We start from the raw sequence: 14,344 nt of genomic DNA, 5'->3' as shown, positions 1-14,344 counted from the left end.
TAAAAGGTTAAAAATTGCAAAAACCGCAGTTACTTTTGCACCAACCTAATAGTGACTCCCTATCATTTCATGGGATGGTTTTTCAAATGGAGTTTAAATCTTCCCTGTGTACTCCCTGCCCTAAGCCACCATGTAGATTTTCTCAAACCTACTTAGTGCTGTCCTGCTTCCTATTTTCTCAGACGTACCATGAATGCCTGACATGCTGTGCCTCAGGAGAGTAACAATATCAACACTTTGGAGTACAAGTTTTTCTCCTGCTTTTCGGGGAGGCTTTCTTGGACATACCTTCCAGTAGTCCATTTCATTCTTGGTCTGAAATAAGTATGACAGGAAGGGATGGACTGATGTTTATTTTAGAGTGCCAGGTAGGGTGGCATATAAATGTGTAGGGTAGGATGTAATAAAAGCTCTATTAGGCTTAGTAAGTCCTTCTAACATGTCCTTCCCCACGGCCCCATTCGCATCCACAGGAAAAATATACAGGCTGCTGCAGCCTAGCCTGGTTCCGTGTTTCTATTAGAGACGGTGAATCTGTGCTCAGATTTGCTTGAGGAGCATTTCTTTCAGTTTGTATTTGAGAACATAACCAGATAATAAACCCCTCCAAGCAGGTACTAAGCACCAATATGTTAATAATGGCAATCTGGTTTCCTAATTAGCAATGGGAAGGAAGAGTTGTGCTGGTGGATATTCTTTCTTGAGAGTTGCTTTTTTCTTTCTTTCTTTCTTTCTTTCTTTCTTTCTTTCTTTCTTTCTTTCTTTCTTTCTTTCTTTCTTTCTTTCTTTCTTTCTTTCTTTCTTTCTTTCTTTCTTTCTTTCTTTCTTTCTTTCTTTCTTTCTTTCTTTCTTTCTTTCTTTCTTTCTTTCTTTCTTTCTTTCTTTCTTTCTTTCTTTCTTTCTTTCTTTCTTTCTTTTTTTTTTTAAATCTTTGCATCTGGCACAGATTTTAGCTTGACATTGAAGGGCAGCAAATTATAGTTGCTGTAAGTCACATGCTAGTAATACACTACTGTTACAGAAGGCTACCAGACTGAGGTTCTAGTTGGCTCATTTCTGGGACTTTCAACCCCAGTAAATCTTACCACATCTCCTTGAAAAAGGATTGGGCTCTACCGACTCTTTAAGACTTAAGACTTTGCCTCTTACAGAAAGTCATTGGATGCTGCTGGTTCCCATGCAGAGGGCTAGTAGCATCATTAATTCATTGATTCACTCACTGAACTAAAAATTAATAAGGATTCTCAGAGTTGGATCTTTTGTTGTGGTATTATTGATCCTTTTAATCATAAAAAGCTTGTGGCTTCAGCCATCATCTGTGTGCTGTAGATTCCCAGTCAGTGTTGGTTGAATTTATTCACATTCATTGTGTTTTTTGTACTCCAATTGTTGGCATTTTATACTTTCGGCCAAATACATATATAGGGGACCTAAAGATGGAACATATTTTATTTGAAAATATTTTTTTCTCCTCATTCTTGATAGATATTTTTGCCTAATGTTGAATTCTAAGTTGGCAGACTAGGTAGGTCTTGGAACATAACTCAACTGCCTAAAATGGAAATCTTGAGGTATCTACTTTACATCTTTGCTCAGGAGCCGTCTCTTTTTTATGTGAGCCAATAAAGGAATGCTTAATTTACAGAGTAAAAACTTTACAAAAATTGAAATGTAATAAAAAGGTGTGGGATTTCCAATTCATACTCTGGCCATGGATTCTTAAATCAGTATTCTTCATATGGCAGAGTGATTTAGAGGTCAATGTTCAAAATACACGTAGGGTTTGAAATTATTATGTGCTCTCAAACCTTGGTGTAATCCAGTTCACTTTAATGTGGAATTAAAATAAAAATTCATGTGTTTAAGACTCATTTAAGGGCATTTATTTTTGGAGGTACTAAACTCAAATGCCTTTTCATATGTGACACAATCTGTATGTAGTATATGGACTCTGAGTTGAGAGCTGTGGCAGGACTCTATTGTGTTTTATATTTAGTGTGCTTACCAGAAAGGAAATGATAACGTATCTCTACTGTACTGCACAAAACATTTTGTTATCTGTAATATATCACTTCAGCCTGAACCTAAAAATAATCTTGACCTCTTAAGAAGTAGCAAACAATACTGTTTGTTTATACCCACACCTAAAATGACTTAACCAAATGTTAAACATGCAATAATATAAAATCAATCAGTATGTATGTATGACACAGCTGGCTTCTGCTAGTTACTAGGAAGATTAAAATATTTGTTTCATTTTTTAAAATGATATTTTGACAGTTGGTAGTTGAATGGTTAATATGCACAATAATGAAGTTATAATTATGCAGAGATTTAGAAAATGAGCAGAATGTGTTGACTGGAAAAGTGAAGGTGATTCCACAGAATATGAAAAGAATGAGAGAAAGCATAGCATATTCAGGAAGTGGCTCCAGGCACCTCGGAAGAGTTTTGAGAAACTAATCTAGAAGGGTAGCTTGGTACAGATGTCCTCAATTCTAGTGGCATTAGAATTACCTGGGTGTCGAAAATAATATGCTGATGTCTAGGGTCTTCTTTAGAATTTTTATAGGCTCGGACTCAGATGTTAGTACCGTGTTTCCCTGAAAATAACACCTAGCCAGACCATCAGCTCTAATGCGTGTTTTGGAGCAAAAAGTAATATAAGACCCGGTCTTATTTTAATATAAGACTGGGTATAATGTAATGTAATGTAATAGTATAGTATAATATAATACAAATACCCGGTCTTATATGACATAATATAAGACCAAGTCTTATATTAATTTTTGCTCCAAAAGACGCATTAGAGCTGATGATCTGGCTAGGTCTTATTTTGGGGCAAACACAATATTTATAAAGCTCTCCACATGGTTCTATTCTGAAGACAAAATTGAGAACCATTTGTGTAGTTTAGGAAAGGCCTTTTGATGGTATGCGAAGGAAGGTTATTTACTGTTTGTTTATATCTTGTCCTGCTCCAAAAATTATTTACAGTAGTGATAAGGGTTTCAGAATTTATAGTATGGAAATAAAGTGTATGCGTTTCATATAAATGTGTGTGTGTCATATACAACAACACATCAACTTGTATGAGTGCTTCCTATTGCAAAAAAAAAAAGTCCAACTTACAGTATTTTCTTCTCAAAAGGAGACTTGATTACATTAGCCTTAGCCTAGCCTTCCAGGTTTTGGGTGATCTGGGCCATGTTGACTTTTCTAATATATCTTATACTTCATTTTTCTTGTTCACTGTATAGTACGGTCTGCTATGTGATCTTCTACTATGTGATCTTCATAGAATACCCATTTTTGTTCTTCTCACAGTCACATGGTATAGTACCGTTCCCGTGGACTCCTGTCTTTTTCTTGCCCTCAGAATTTTTTCAGGCTAATTCCTTATTATTTTTCAGGTTCCGGTTAAAATGTCCAGCTTAATGTCACTTTCTTGACACTAGTCTTCTTTTTTCACTATATAAAAGTAGGTAACTTCACATTCTTGTATGTCACATATTAGTTTAGATATTTCTTTTATATTGTCCTTTTCCCCCACACACCACTAAACTTCATGAGAACAAAACCTTGGGGGGGGGGTGTCTGAGTCTTATTTGACATTGGTTGTGTAGTTTCTTGAACAGTAGGTGTATAGGGCATAGGGGATACTCAGTACAATATTTATGTAATTTAAACACTCACATGATGCGTTCAGATACGTTTTTCTGAAACTTTGTCCTTGTGCTGTTCAGATAGAGGTAGTGGTTGTACAAATAAAAGGGAATTTGGGATGTTTCAAGAGTAAAGAACGGAATATTCAAACTGACTTAAACAATAGGGAATATGTTATTGGAAGTCCAGAAGTAGGAGTTATATGCCGACCAACCCCCACCTCAATAATTTCATTATGGACCTGGATTATATTTCTCTCTCTCCATTCTGCCATCCTTAGTGTCTACTTTGTCTTCAGATTGGTTCCCTTTGTGGTCACAAGAATGCTGACAGTGGCAATCAGGGCAGCATGATTTCTTGTCCGCTTGATGGGAAAGAGAGGAAAACCTCTCCACAACCTTGGAATGTAAGTCCTTTTCAGTTTTTTGGACCAACTTTGGGCACATGTTCACTTACAGACCAATTAGTCTCTTGTGCTCTTCCTGGCTTGGTGTAATCATACGAAGGTAGGATGGATTTGAGAGCACTAACTACATTATCTGTGAAAGATGCTGAGATATATTTAGGGTCTGACATAAAAAAGGTGGTTTAGTTTTCACACTAGGACATCTTGTTGACTAATTGGATCCCAACGTTTCTGAGGATGGGGAAATGAGATAAGTATGAAATCGAGACAGTTTCTGGGGAAGAATATGCATGAGTTCAGCTTTTCACATGGAATTTGATAAGGATGTTGGAAATACAGGATGAACTTTTGCGAAGAGTTTGTATTAAGCATTTATTGGGAAAGTGCTATTTGGAAAGTTAGCTGTTAAATTTATGGATATGAGTCAGGTTGTCGAAGAAGATTGCTGAGTGAGAATGGGAAGAGAACTTTGTATAGAGTCTTAGAATGTGTACATATAAGAAGTTATTAGCTGAACTGGAACTCTTGAAGACTGATAGGGAGTAGTCATAAAGACAGGCAGAGAACGATCAGAAGGTGGTATCATAAAAGCCAAGGCAGTAGGTAAAAGTTGAAGTTGAGGCAAAAGATTCTTTTGGCAGTGACAAATGAGGACCAAGTCTCCTGCTGGTGTAACTATATTAATAGCTGGCAAAGTAGACTATAATAAAACAGGAAGCATTATTTAAGAGAGACATTTAATTAAAGCCATGCAATTTATAACAAAGTTGCCATTGTAGTATAGAAAGGATGAAATAAATAATGTTGATTGATATCCATATAAGAAATATATAAATCTTAACCTCTACCTCCCATTGTGTACACGTTTGAATCCAGAAATAGATTGTTAAGTGCTTGCCTTATGACCAAAGTTGCTCTGTAGAATAGTGAGAAATGACATTCTTTTCAATAAATAATACTAAACGAAAACTTGAACCCTACCTTCTAAAATGCATAAAAGTCAGTTCCATGTGGATCGAGGCTCTACATTTTCTAAAAGATAATATAAGCAAGTATTTCTATGTCCGTGGAATAGGAACTGTAACAAGACACATAAGGTACCTACCGTAAGGCAAAAAAGATTGATTAGACTACATTAAGGTTAGGAATATCTGTTACAGAGACACCACTAGGAGGATGAAAAAATTACACCACGGAGTAGGAAATGATATTTGCAACACAGATAAGTGACAAATTATTGCTCATTTAGAATATGTAAAGAATTCCACAAATTAAGAAAAAAACCAGCCCAAAAATATAGTTAAGAATATTGGCGCTTTATCAAAGTATGAAAGTTATTCAATTTCATTGCTCAGCAAGGAAATATAATTTTAAACCAAAGTAAGATTCTCAGCAAAATGGGTAAAATTAAAAAAAAAAAATTAATAGTACTAAATGGTAAGGTTACAGATCAGCAGAACTCCCATACACTGTTTGTAAGAATGTATGCTATTGTATCTAATATGGAGAACTAAAGTTCAGTATATCCATATATTGTTATTCAGCATGCTTGCTCCTAATTATATACCCAGCAGAAATGTGTGCTTCATATGTACACCAAAAGACTCAGGTAAAGAAGTTTCTCATAGCATTATTTATCTTGGTCCCCAATTGGAAACAATGCAAATGTCCATTAGCAGTTGAATGCATAAAGAAATTTAAGTATATTCATACCAGAATACTGTATAGCAGCAAGTGAATGAATTAGTGTCACACAGCAACATGAATCATTGATTTCATTGATGTAAAGTTAAAATATGCAAAAGTAGTCTATGGGGTAAGAAGACACCTTTGGCTAGGAGCAGTGGGGTAGTAATTGGGAAGAGACATGAGGGGAACTTCAGTGTGGCAAATGATCAGTTCCTGGTCTGAGTGGTGGTCACTCAGGTATGTTCATGAGATGATAACTTCTTAAGCTTTGTACTTATGCTTCTGAAAATATGTTATACTCCAGGTCACTTCAGTGAGATAAATATGGGTAGATTTCTTTTGTCTTAAAATGTATGGAAAATTGATTCAGTTAAGAATATGGTTGGTATTTTTTGGATAGTACTGTGTTTTTCTCTACTAAATCTCTAAGTGACCACTGATAACGAATGGAATATTTTACTTTTGAGTCAGAATTTATGCACTTGTAATCATTTCATTATTATATTTTTTATTCTTAGTCATGCAACAGGGAACTAACCCTCATCTGAATTAATAAATAGATTAACTATGTACAGTGTTAGTAATATATTGCTGTATTCTGTAGTACATAAGATAGGACATATTTCAGTTATTTTGCTATATTTTTTAGCTGCCATATAATTTTAGTATGAAATTTTTTTATATACTTAGGATAATTCTTGCTTCTTTCTCTATCTTAAATTATCATATCTGTATCACATATCTCTTCCTTTGGGCATTCAGATAGCTAACAATAAGACTTTTTTCCTTTAATCTAAATTTTCTCATTTTTGGTGAATTTCTAGCTAAACTAAAATTTGACGTGAAGTTGGATATCCACATGCAAAACAATGATGTTGAACCTCTGTCTCATACTGTATACACAAAATTTGACTGAAAATTGGTTATTTACTTAAATGTAAGAGGAATAAAACTAAAAGTCTTAGAAGAAAACATAGAAGGAAATCTTCATGACCTTGGGTTTGGCAGTAGATTCTTAGATAATGACACCAAAAGCACAGACAACAAAAGAAAAAATATTTAAATTGGACTGCATTAAAATAAAAAACTTTTGTGCATCAGAGGACATTATCAAGAAAGGGAAAAGACAAACTACAGAATGGGAGAAAATAATTGCAAATCCATTATCCTGTATCTGGAATATATAAAGGGTCCCAAATCTGGAATATATAAAGAGTTATTACAACTCACCAGCAGGGACAACCAATCAAAATGGGCAAAGGACTGAAACAGACATTTTTCTAAAGGAGATATACAAATGGCTAATAATAATAAGCACGTGACATGATGTTCAACATCATTTGTCATTAAGGAAATGCAAATCAAACCACAATGAGCTACCACTTCACATTCACTAGGATGGCTAAAATAAAAGTGGAAAATAACAAGTGTTGGAAAGGATGTGGAGAAATTGGACCTCTCATATATTGCTGATGGGAATACAAAATGTTTCAGCTGCAGGGAAAAAACTTTTTGTAGTTCCTCAAAAAGTTAAATATAGATTTGCCATATGACTCAGCCATTTCTCCTAGATTTATACCCCCCAAAATTGAAAATAGGTATTCAAACAAACAGTTGTACAGAAATATTCATAGCAGTATAGTTCACAATAGCCAAAGGTGGAAACAACCCAGATGTCCTTCAACAGGTGAATGAATGGTTTATGGATATTATTCGGTGACAAAGAAGGAATAAAATAGTGATACATGCTACAATGAGGATGAACCTCAAAAACATGCTACATGACATCAGCCTGACAAAAAAGGTCAAATACTGTATACCGTATTTGCCGGCGTATAAGACGACTGGGCGTATAAGACGACCCCCTAACATTTCCACTCAAAATACAGAGTTTGTTATATACTCGCCGTATAAGACTACCCCCTCTTCCGCACACCTTCCACACACCAAATAACTTTCAGTTTAAAATTTGCATCATACTTCTTTCTTTTGGCTGGTGCCATGATAGGGATGATAGGGGTTTGACTGGTCGACATTTTCTATGCTGTACTGTACAATGGTGCAGTATTGTGGTTGGCTGTTGGCTGTATACAAAGCCTGATTTGATTGGTCCCTGCTCCCTGTTTGCCGCCCTGTCACTATAGCAGTCTGGTCCACCCTTGCATCAGCATCTCCCTGGGACCTCACTAGTGCGCAAGTGCGAGCTCTTCAACATTCTAACAGGCACCATGATAGCGCAGAATCGCGAATCTTCAATGCATATGTAAAGAAATATACGGTAACCCGAATTTACCACACTCGCAAAATCGCACACAGCTGACCATACACCCAGCAGCGCTGCTGATGCCTGAACGGTATGTGGAATGAAGTGGGCGGGCATCGGGAGGCCACTATGGCACGGGGCAAGCACTATGGGCAATCTATCTGAAGTGTACCTGGCGTATAAGACGACCCCCCCACTTGGAGGCATATTTTTCGGGGCCAAAAAATCGTCTTACACGCCGGCAAATACGGTATGTATATGAAATACCCAGATTTTCCATGTATATGAAATATACAGATAGGTAAAATCTGTAGAGATTGAAAGCAGGGTAGTGGTTGCCAGAGGCTGAGTAGAGAGGAAATGGGGAGTAACTGATCAATAAGAGTTTTCTTTGGGGGGAATGAAGGGTTTTACAGCTGGGTAGAAGTGGTGGTTGCAAAATATTGTGACTATACTAAATAGTACTGACTTGTTCACTTCAAAATGGTCAATTTTATGTTATGTAAGTTTTACCTCAATAAAAGTAAATAAAATCTAGCATTTAAATACATTGCCACCTTATATTAGTTATTTAATAAATCAACATACTATAATTGATCTAATCATGGTTATGCCAGGAATGATAAATCTTTTTGTTTTGTTACTTTGCATTTCCACGAATATGTGTTCTTTTATTTTAGAATAAGCTACGCAATTGATTTCAAGCTGTTATATATCTGTTAAAAGGAGTATATTCAGTTAATGAATTTCTGTTTAAGTTATCCTTTAACATTTTCCTGATATTTTATATAAAACATCTTTTTTAATATTTTGCAGAAATTTAAGTTTAGATGACCAGGGTTTTAATAGACTACGATATATTTCAGATGATCCAAGGAAGCTATACATAAATGATAAAACTGAAACAATGGTATTTTGTATTTTCATTGTTAGATGAAATCTGATTTTGAAGGAGCTGTTTACCCATGGCTTACAGTGTTTGTTCAAGATTCATAATCACCAGATTTCTGATTGGTGTGAAATCTCATGAAATTATTTGTGATCTTGTGATAGACATTGTTTTCAAAGACCAAGTAAATTTTGAAAATTACTCACTGTTGCACTGAGGAGTTTCTCATTTTTACATCTATGCCTTAACAACACATTTGCTTACTGCTGTATCACAAATTTCTAATTTGTGCACGTGTCAGTTTTAATACTTGTTCTTAGTACCTCAAAGATCAGGAACCAAGTATGTCATCATGTATATGCGTAGTACCATGCCTATTGGTGATAAAATTGTTTTTATTAATATGGTATAAAATTGTTTTCAATGTTTTTTTTCAGCATTTTTCTTTTTTTTTTTTTTGCATTTGAAAAATGAAGCAGGGTAAGGGGATGGAGTGTTGTGGGAGAAGAGAGGAGAAATGCTATTTTAGACAGTAGTCAGTGAAGGAAGGTTTCTGTGATGGGTGATGTCTCAGTAGTAATCTCAGTGAAATGAAGGGTCATGCCAAGCCAAGCAGATGGTTAGGTAAGAGAGCTCCAGGCCAGCAATACAGCCAATGCAAAGGTGTGAGGTCACAGTGTTCATGGGATGTTTGAAATACAAAGAAGAAGTTAGTAAGGAAGACAGTGGTAAGGTGATGCTGTAAGAGAGAGCCAGGGACAAAGTGACATGGGAATTGAAGGCCAAAGAATAACTTTGGACTGTCTCTAAGTGTCATGGAAATAATCTGAGTGCTTGAAGGGGATGTGTCATGATAAGAAATATACCTTAAAAGGATCATTCTAGCCATTGCAAGGTGAACAGATTTGTAGTATGCATCACATTATGCAGGGCATTACAGACCATGGTAAGACATATGAAATTTAATATAAATGTGATTAGAAGCCACTGGAGTCATACAGACAGGGTATGAAATAATCTTTGTGATTTAAAAGGATCACTTCAGTTGCTGTATGGATTATAATAATTGCTTGAAAAATAGACCGATTATGAGACCATCTTAGTGGCCCAAGTAAGAGAATTTAATGGTTTGAACAAGATAGTTGATAGAAGATTTATAAAAAGTGGTTGGCTTGGGATATTGTGAAAGTTGAGATAAAGGAATTTGATGGCAAATTGATGTGGAAGTCTCCCAGGCATGCAGATGATTTTTTTTTTTCTAGCATATTTTCTTACTATTTCATAGAATTACTAAATGAAATCTTGTTAGTAAAATTCCTAATACAATGGTGAGAATTAATAAATATAAACCTATAATTTTCTCATCTTTAATCAACTCAGCCTTAGTTTCTCTTAACAATTGAATTGTTTCCTTTGTCATCGTGACATTTTGTAAATAATTATGTTAAATGACGCTAAAGTTCCTGCTCAATTTCACTTCTCTCTACTTCATTTTCAGAATGTGGTCTGGATTTAAGTCTAGATAATATCGTTCTTTGCTTAGAGTAAAATCATAAATGGTTATAATTAAGTAGAATGTCACCCCTAAAAGCAAAGATTATTGGGAAGACATAGATTCAGGCATTCTCTTTTTATCAGAATCTTATCAGTGATCCCCTTTCCCACCAAAGTAAACTTTTTAAGATATTTAGGCTTATTGAATTATAACTTTAAAACAGGTAAAACTGTGCACACATACACAAGTAATTTCTCTCTTCTGTTTCACACTTCTCCAGCCTGATGTTAGCTTTAAGTAATAGAAAAACCTAACTAGTACTGATTGTTAATAACTTATTAAATATTTTTAAATAATCAGATGAAAAATCAGGGCTGGAACAGAAACCTTCTAAACCAGCTGCTCCACAAGTCCCACCCAAGAAGCCTACTCCACCCACCAAAGCTAATAATTTATTGAGATCTCCTGGAACAATGTATCCAAAGCGACCTGAAAAGCCAGTTCCACCACCACCTCCCGTGGCCAGGTTGGTTTTACCTAGTTTTAAGTTAGTTTATTAATGTACCTGTCTTTGACATAAATGGCTCTATCAAAGTAATTTTTAAAGTATTTGTTTTCCTTTTTTTATAGACTTTAATAATTCTCTGTTATATGTTAATCTTATATTCACACTGGGTGAATATACTCATATTAAGTTGCAGTTGTGATTTTATTGTGATTAGTCTTAGAGTAGAGGTTAACATTAATGAAAATAATTTTATAGAATGGAAAGAAAAATTAGTATTAATGTAGTAACATCTTTAGTGTCATTAAAGAACAATGTTAAAAAAATGGTCATGTTTCACATACAAGTGATTTTTGCCGATGTTTGATTTTCTCATTTCAGGATTAATGGGGAAGTGTCTCCCATTTCATCGAAATTTGAAACTGAGCCAGTATCAAAACCAAAGCTAGATTCTGAACAGCTACCACTTAGACCAAAATCAGTAGACCTAGATTCATTTACAGTTAGGAGCTCTAAAGAAACAGGTAAGTTAACATATAGAAAGGTGGAACATAAAAAAAAGTTGCCAATATAGTTTTCAGAAATTATTTAAGAAATTTGTATATGCAGTTTGTTTGTGGGTAGATACAGTGGAAATTAAAATTTGTGTAACAGCCAAAATGGAAAAATAAAACTGAAAGAAGATAAACGGGCAAAATATTTCTGATTCACGTAAGTTTGTTACTAGTTAGAGGACTGAGATGGGTATTAAGAGATCATCTATTTATTACCCTGTCCCTTCATAATGAAATGACCATACCACCTAAGTCAGGCAGATATGAATACATTTTAGTTTTAAAAGTTTAAAAATAAAGAGGTGATTTTTCAATGCCAGCATTAGATTATATTTAAGAAGACTTTTTTTTCTCCACTTAATCTCAATGTAGTTTTGTTTCTAATTCAGGAAAATAGACTTTTTAAAGCTTTTCAACACACACACACACACACACACACACACACACACACACACACACGGCTTTTCGTGACGCACGCGCGCACACACGCTCGAGCACATACAACACACAGACACACACACAGACAGCCACATCCTTACCTCAGCAGGCTTTACTTCCTTAGCTAAATGTTGTTCCTTAAGTTTTAGCACTGAGTTTTCAGCCCATTAATCGTCTTCATTTGTCTCCTGGTCTTTTGTACCTCTTAGTTATAAAATAGAAAACTCGAAACAGGGAAATCTTGATAAGTCTCACTGTTAAAAGCAATACACTCATTACTTTGTGGTAGTGGTTATTGTATAGTACTCTGAATTTGTTTTTAGTTTTTGTACGTTTTCAAAGCACTTTCTCATACATGTTCTTATTTTATCTTTATAGTAACTCTAAGAGGCAGATGCTCTTTTTACCTAATTGCATTTGAACAAATTAAGCTATAGACACATCAGTGTCCAAGATCACATAAATCAGAAGAAAACTCTTTAAATCTTTTTAATATAAAGCGTTCTATGATATTCTTTAAAAAGTTTAATGTCTTTAAATATGTATTTTTAGCTTCATTGTTAGCATTTCATACATTTAAACTTCAAGGTCAGTACACTTAGATTTTTTTCCCCACTATATTGGACAATGTATTACTTACTACATTTCAAAAACTTTTAGGTGATTTTTATTTTTCTTCCCTATTTTCAATTTGCCAGTACAAAAGTTCTAAACATGGCTTCCCTCAGTTTTTAAATTTGAATGTTTCATTGATCTTTTCATCGTGTATTTGGATCCTGCCTACTCTGGATGAACCTGTATTCATTAATAATTTCTGGAAATTGAGATGTTGATTGTATTTTAGAGGCATTCACGCAAATATATTCAGTATGTTCTACCTGATGAAAATTGTTATTATATACTGTTAAATAAAAACAAAAAAAATCCACTATGTTTTTTTAAAAATACCCTTTAATTTCTATTGAGGTTAGTGTTAAAAATATAATTCTATCAATTCTTACTGTTTTCTATTTGATTTAAAATATAGCTAGAAATGTTTTTAAAAGTAATAGTTGGGGGAAAAATGTGCAGTTTTTACTCTGGAAATCAAAAGTTCATGGGTATTATCTTCAATTTCCACAATTTTCTGTGGTGTTCATCAGAAGTCTCAAATTTTGATAAGTCTCTTTGGGAGCTGAAGGAGTAATATTTAGAGCCTATGTTTTTTTCTGTTACTTTGTATCGTTCTTGAATATTTGCTTTATTTAGTTGTCTCAAGGTCATGGAAATTACAAAAAAAAATTAAGTAAATTAAAACAAATTTTCACTTTTCCTAAAACTTTTTCTATATACAATCACCAGTAAGTTTTATTTCCTTTGCTACATTTCAATTAGAAATTACATGTAACAGTGGCAAACCATTGGTGGTTGAAAAGTTCTATTTTTTTTCTTTGTTTTTGGTCCCAATTCTTATATCCATAGTTATTATTTTCTTTCATTAAAAATCAAAGAGGCTTTGTGGAAGAGGGTTGGAAATTTTGTAATTTCTGTTTTTTTTCATCAAATGAATAAGGGAATATATCCTGAGACTTACATATATGGTCAAAAAAACAGCAGATAATTTGCAAGCTGCTGTTTTTATACCTTCTGCTATCAGGCTGTCTTTGGTGGTAATACATTTATATACTGTAAAGTTCAGAAAATACAAATTTTGGAAATTTAGTTCATATTAAGTAGCAAATAATTATTGAGCAAGTGTTTTATCCACAGTACTGTTTTAGTCAACAAGTAGTATGCTAACAAAAGGCATAGCTGCTGTTAGCAAATAGTTTATGTCTCAAACCTCAACTCAGAGGCTATTCCTTATTTCCTTTTTTTATTAGAATATTATATATTCTTAATTCTTGTAGCATAAAAGTGTTTCACCTCTTTGAGATGTTGACAGAAACTGTGTTCTGCATCAATACAGCCTCAAGTTTTACATCAGGTTGAGGCATATTTTAATTTATATTTTTGGCTCAGTTTGAGGTTTTACATGTTTAAGCAGCATGTGAAACTAGCCCTTTAACATAAGTTTCAGAAAGTTTAAAATGAAAATCTCGGAGTTTCATTATTATGTAAAATAATTATTTGAGGTGAAATGTTACAGTAGAAAGTACACTGACCTTGCTCTTAAAAAAAATGTGGATTATAACTTATTAGCTGATTGATCATTGGCATGCTTCTTCTCTTAATCTGTTTCCTTGCTTAACTAACAATTAAATGACCCAGTGAATCTGTGATACAAATTAAATACCTATTAGAATACCTGACATGGAAGTTATTATAAAATGTTATTTCCCTTCTGCTCCCCCTCCTCTGTTGTCAATCCATCTCGTTTGATTTCTGTTCCCATCTATAAAGGATGTAAATTCCTGATTCTACTCTCAAATATGATTTTCCTGTATTGAAAGCCTTATA

The 14,344-nt window shown here is 34.2% G+C and overlaps 1 protein-coding gene across 1 annotated transcript in view; it reads left to right on the top strand.

Moving 5' to 3' along the window:
• Nucleotides 1–14,344, top strand: part of CD2AP (CD2 associated protein) — a 111,003-nt gene that overhangs the window by 78,734 nt on the left and 17,925 nt on the right. Inside the window, exons 12-13 of the mRNA XM_081032300.1 lie at nt 10,769–10,934; nt 11,295–11,437. Of these exons, the coding sequence (XP_080888426.1) occupies nt 10,769–10,934; nt 11,295–11,437 (309 nt within the window). The remainder of the gene's footprint in view (nt 1–10,768; nt 10,935–11,294; nt 11,438–14,344) is intronic.

Source organism: Rhinolophus hipposideros, assembly GCF_964194185.1.
Source record: "Rhinolophus hipposideros genome assembly, chromosome: 3".
In the NCBI taxonomy this organism is placed as follows: Eukaryota; Metazoa; Chordata; class Mammalia; order Chiroptera; family Rhinolophidae; genus Rhinolophus; species Rhinolophus hipposideros.
Note: the sequence above shows the minus strand (reverse complement) of the source record. Positions and strands in the feature narration are given on the sequence as shown.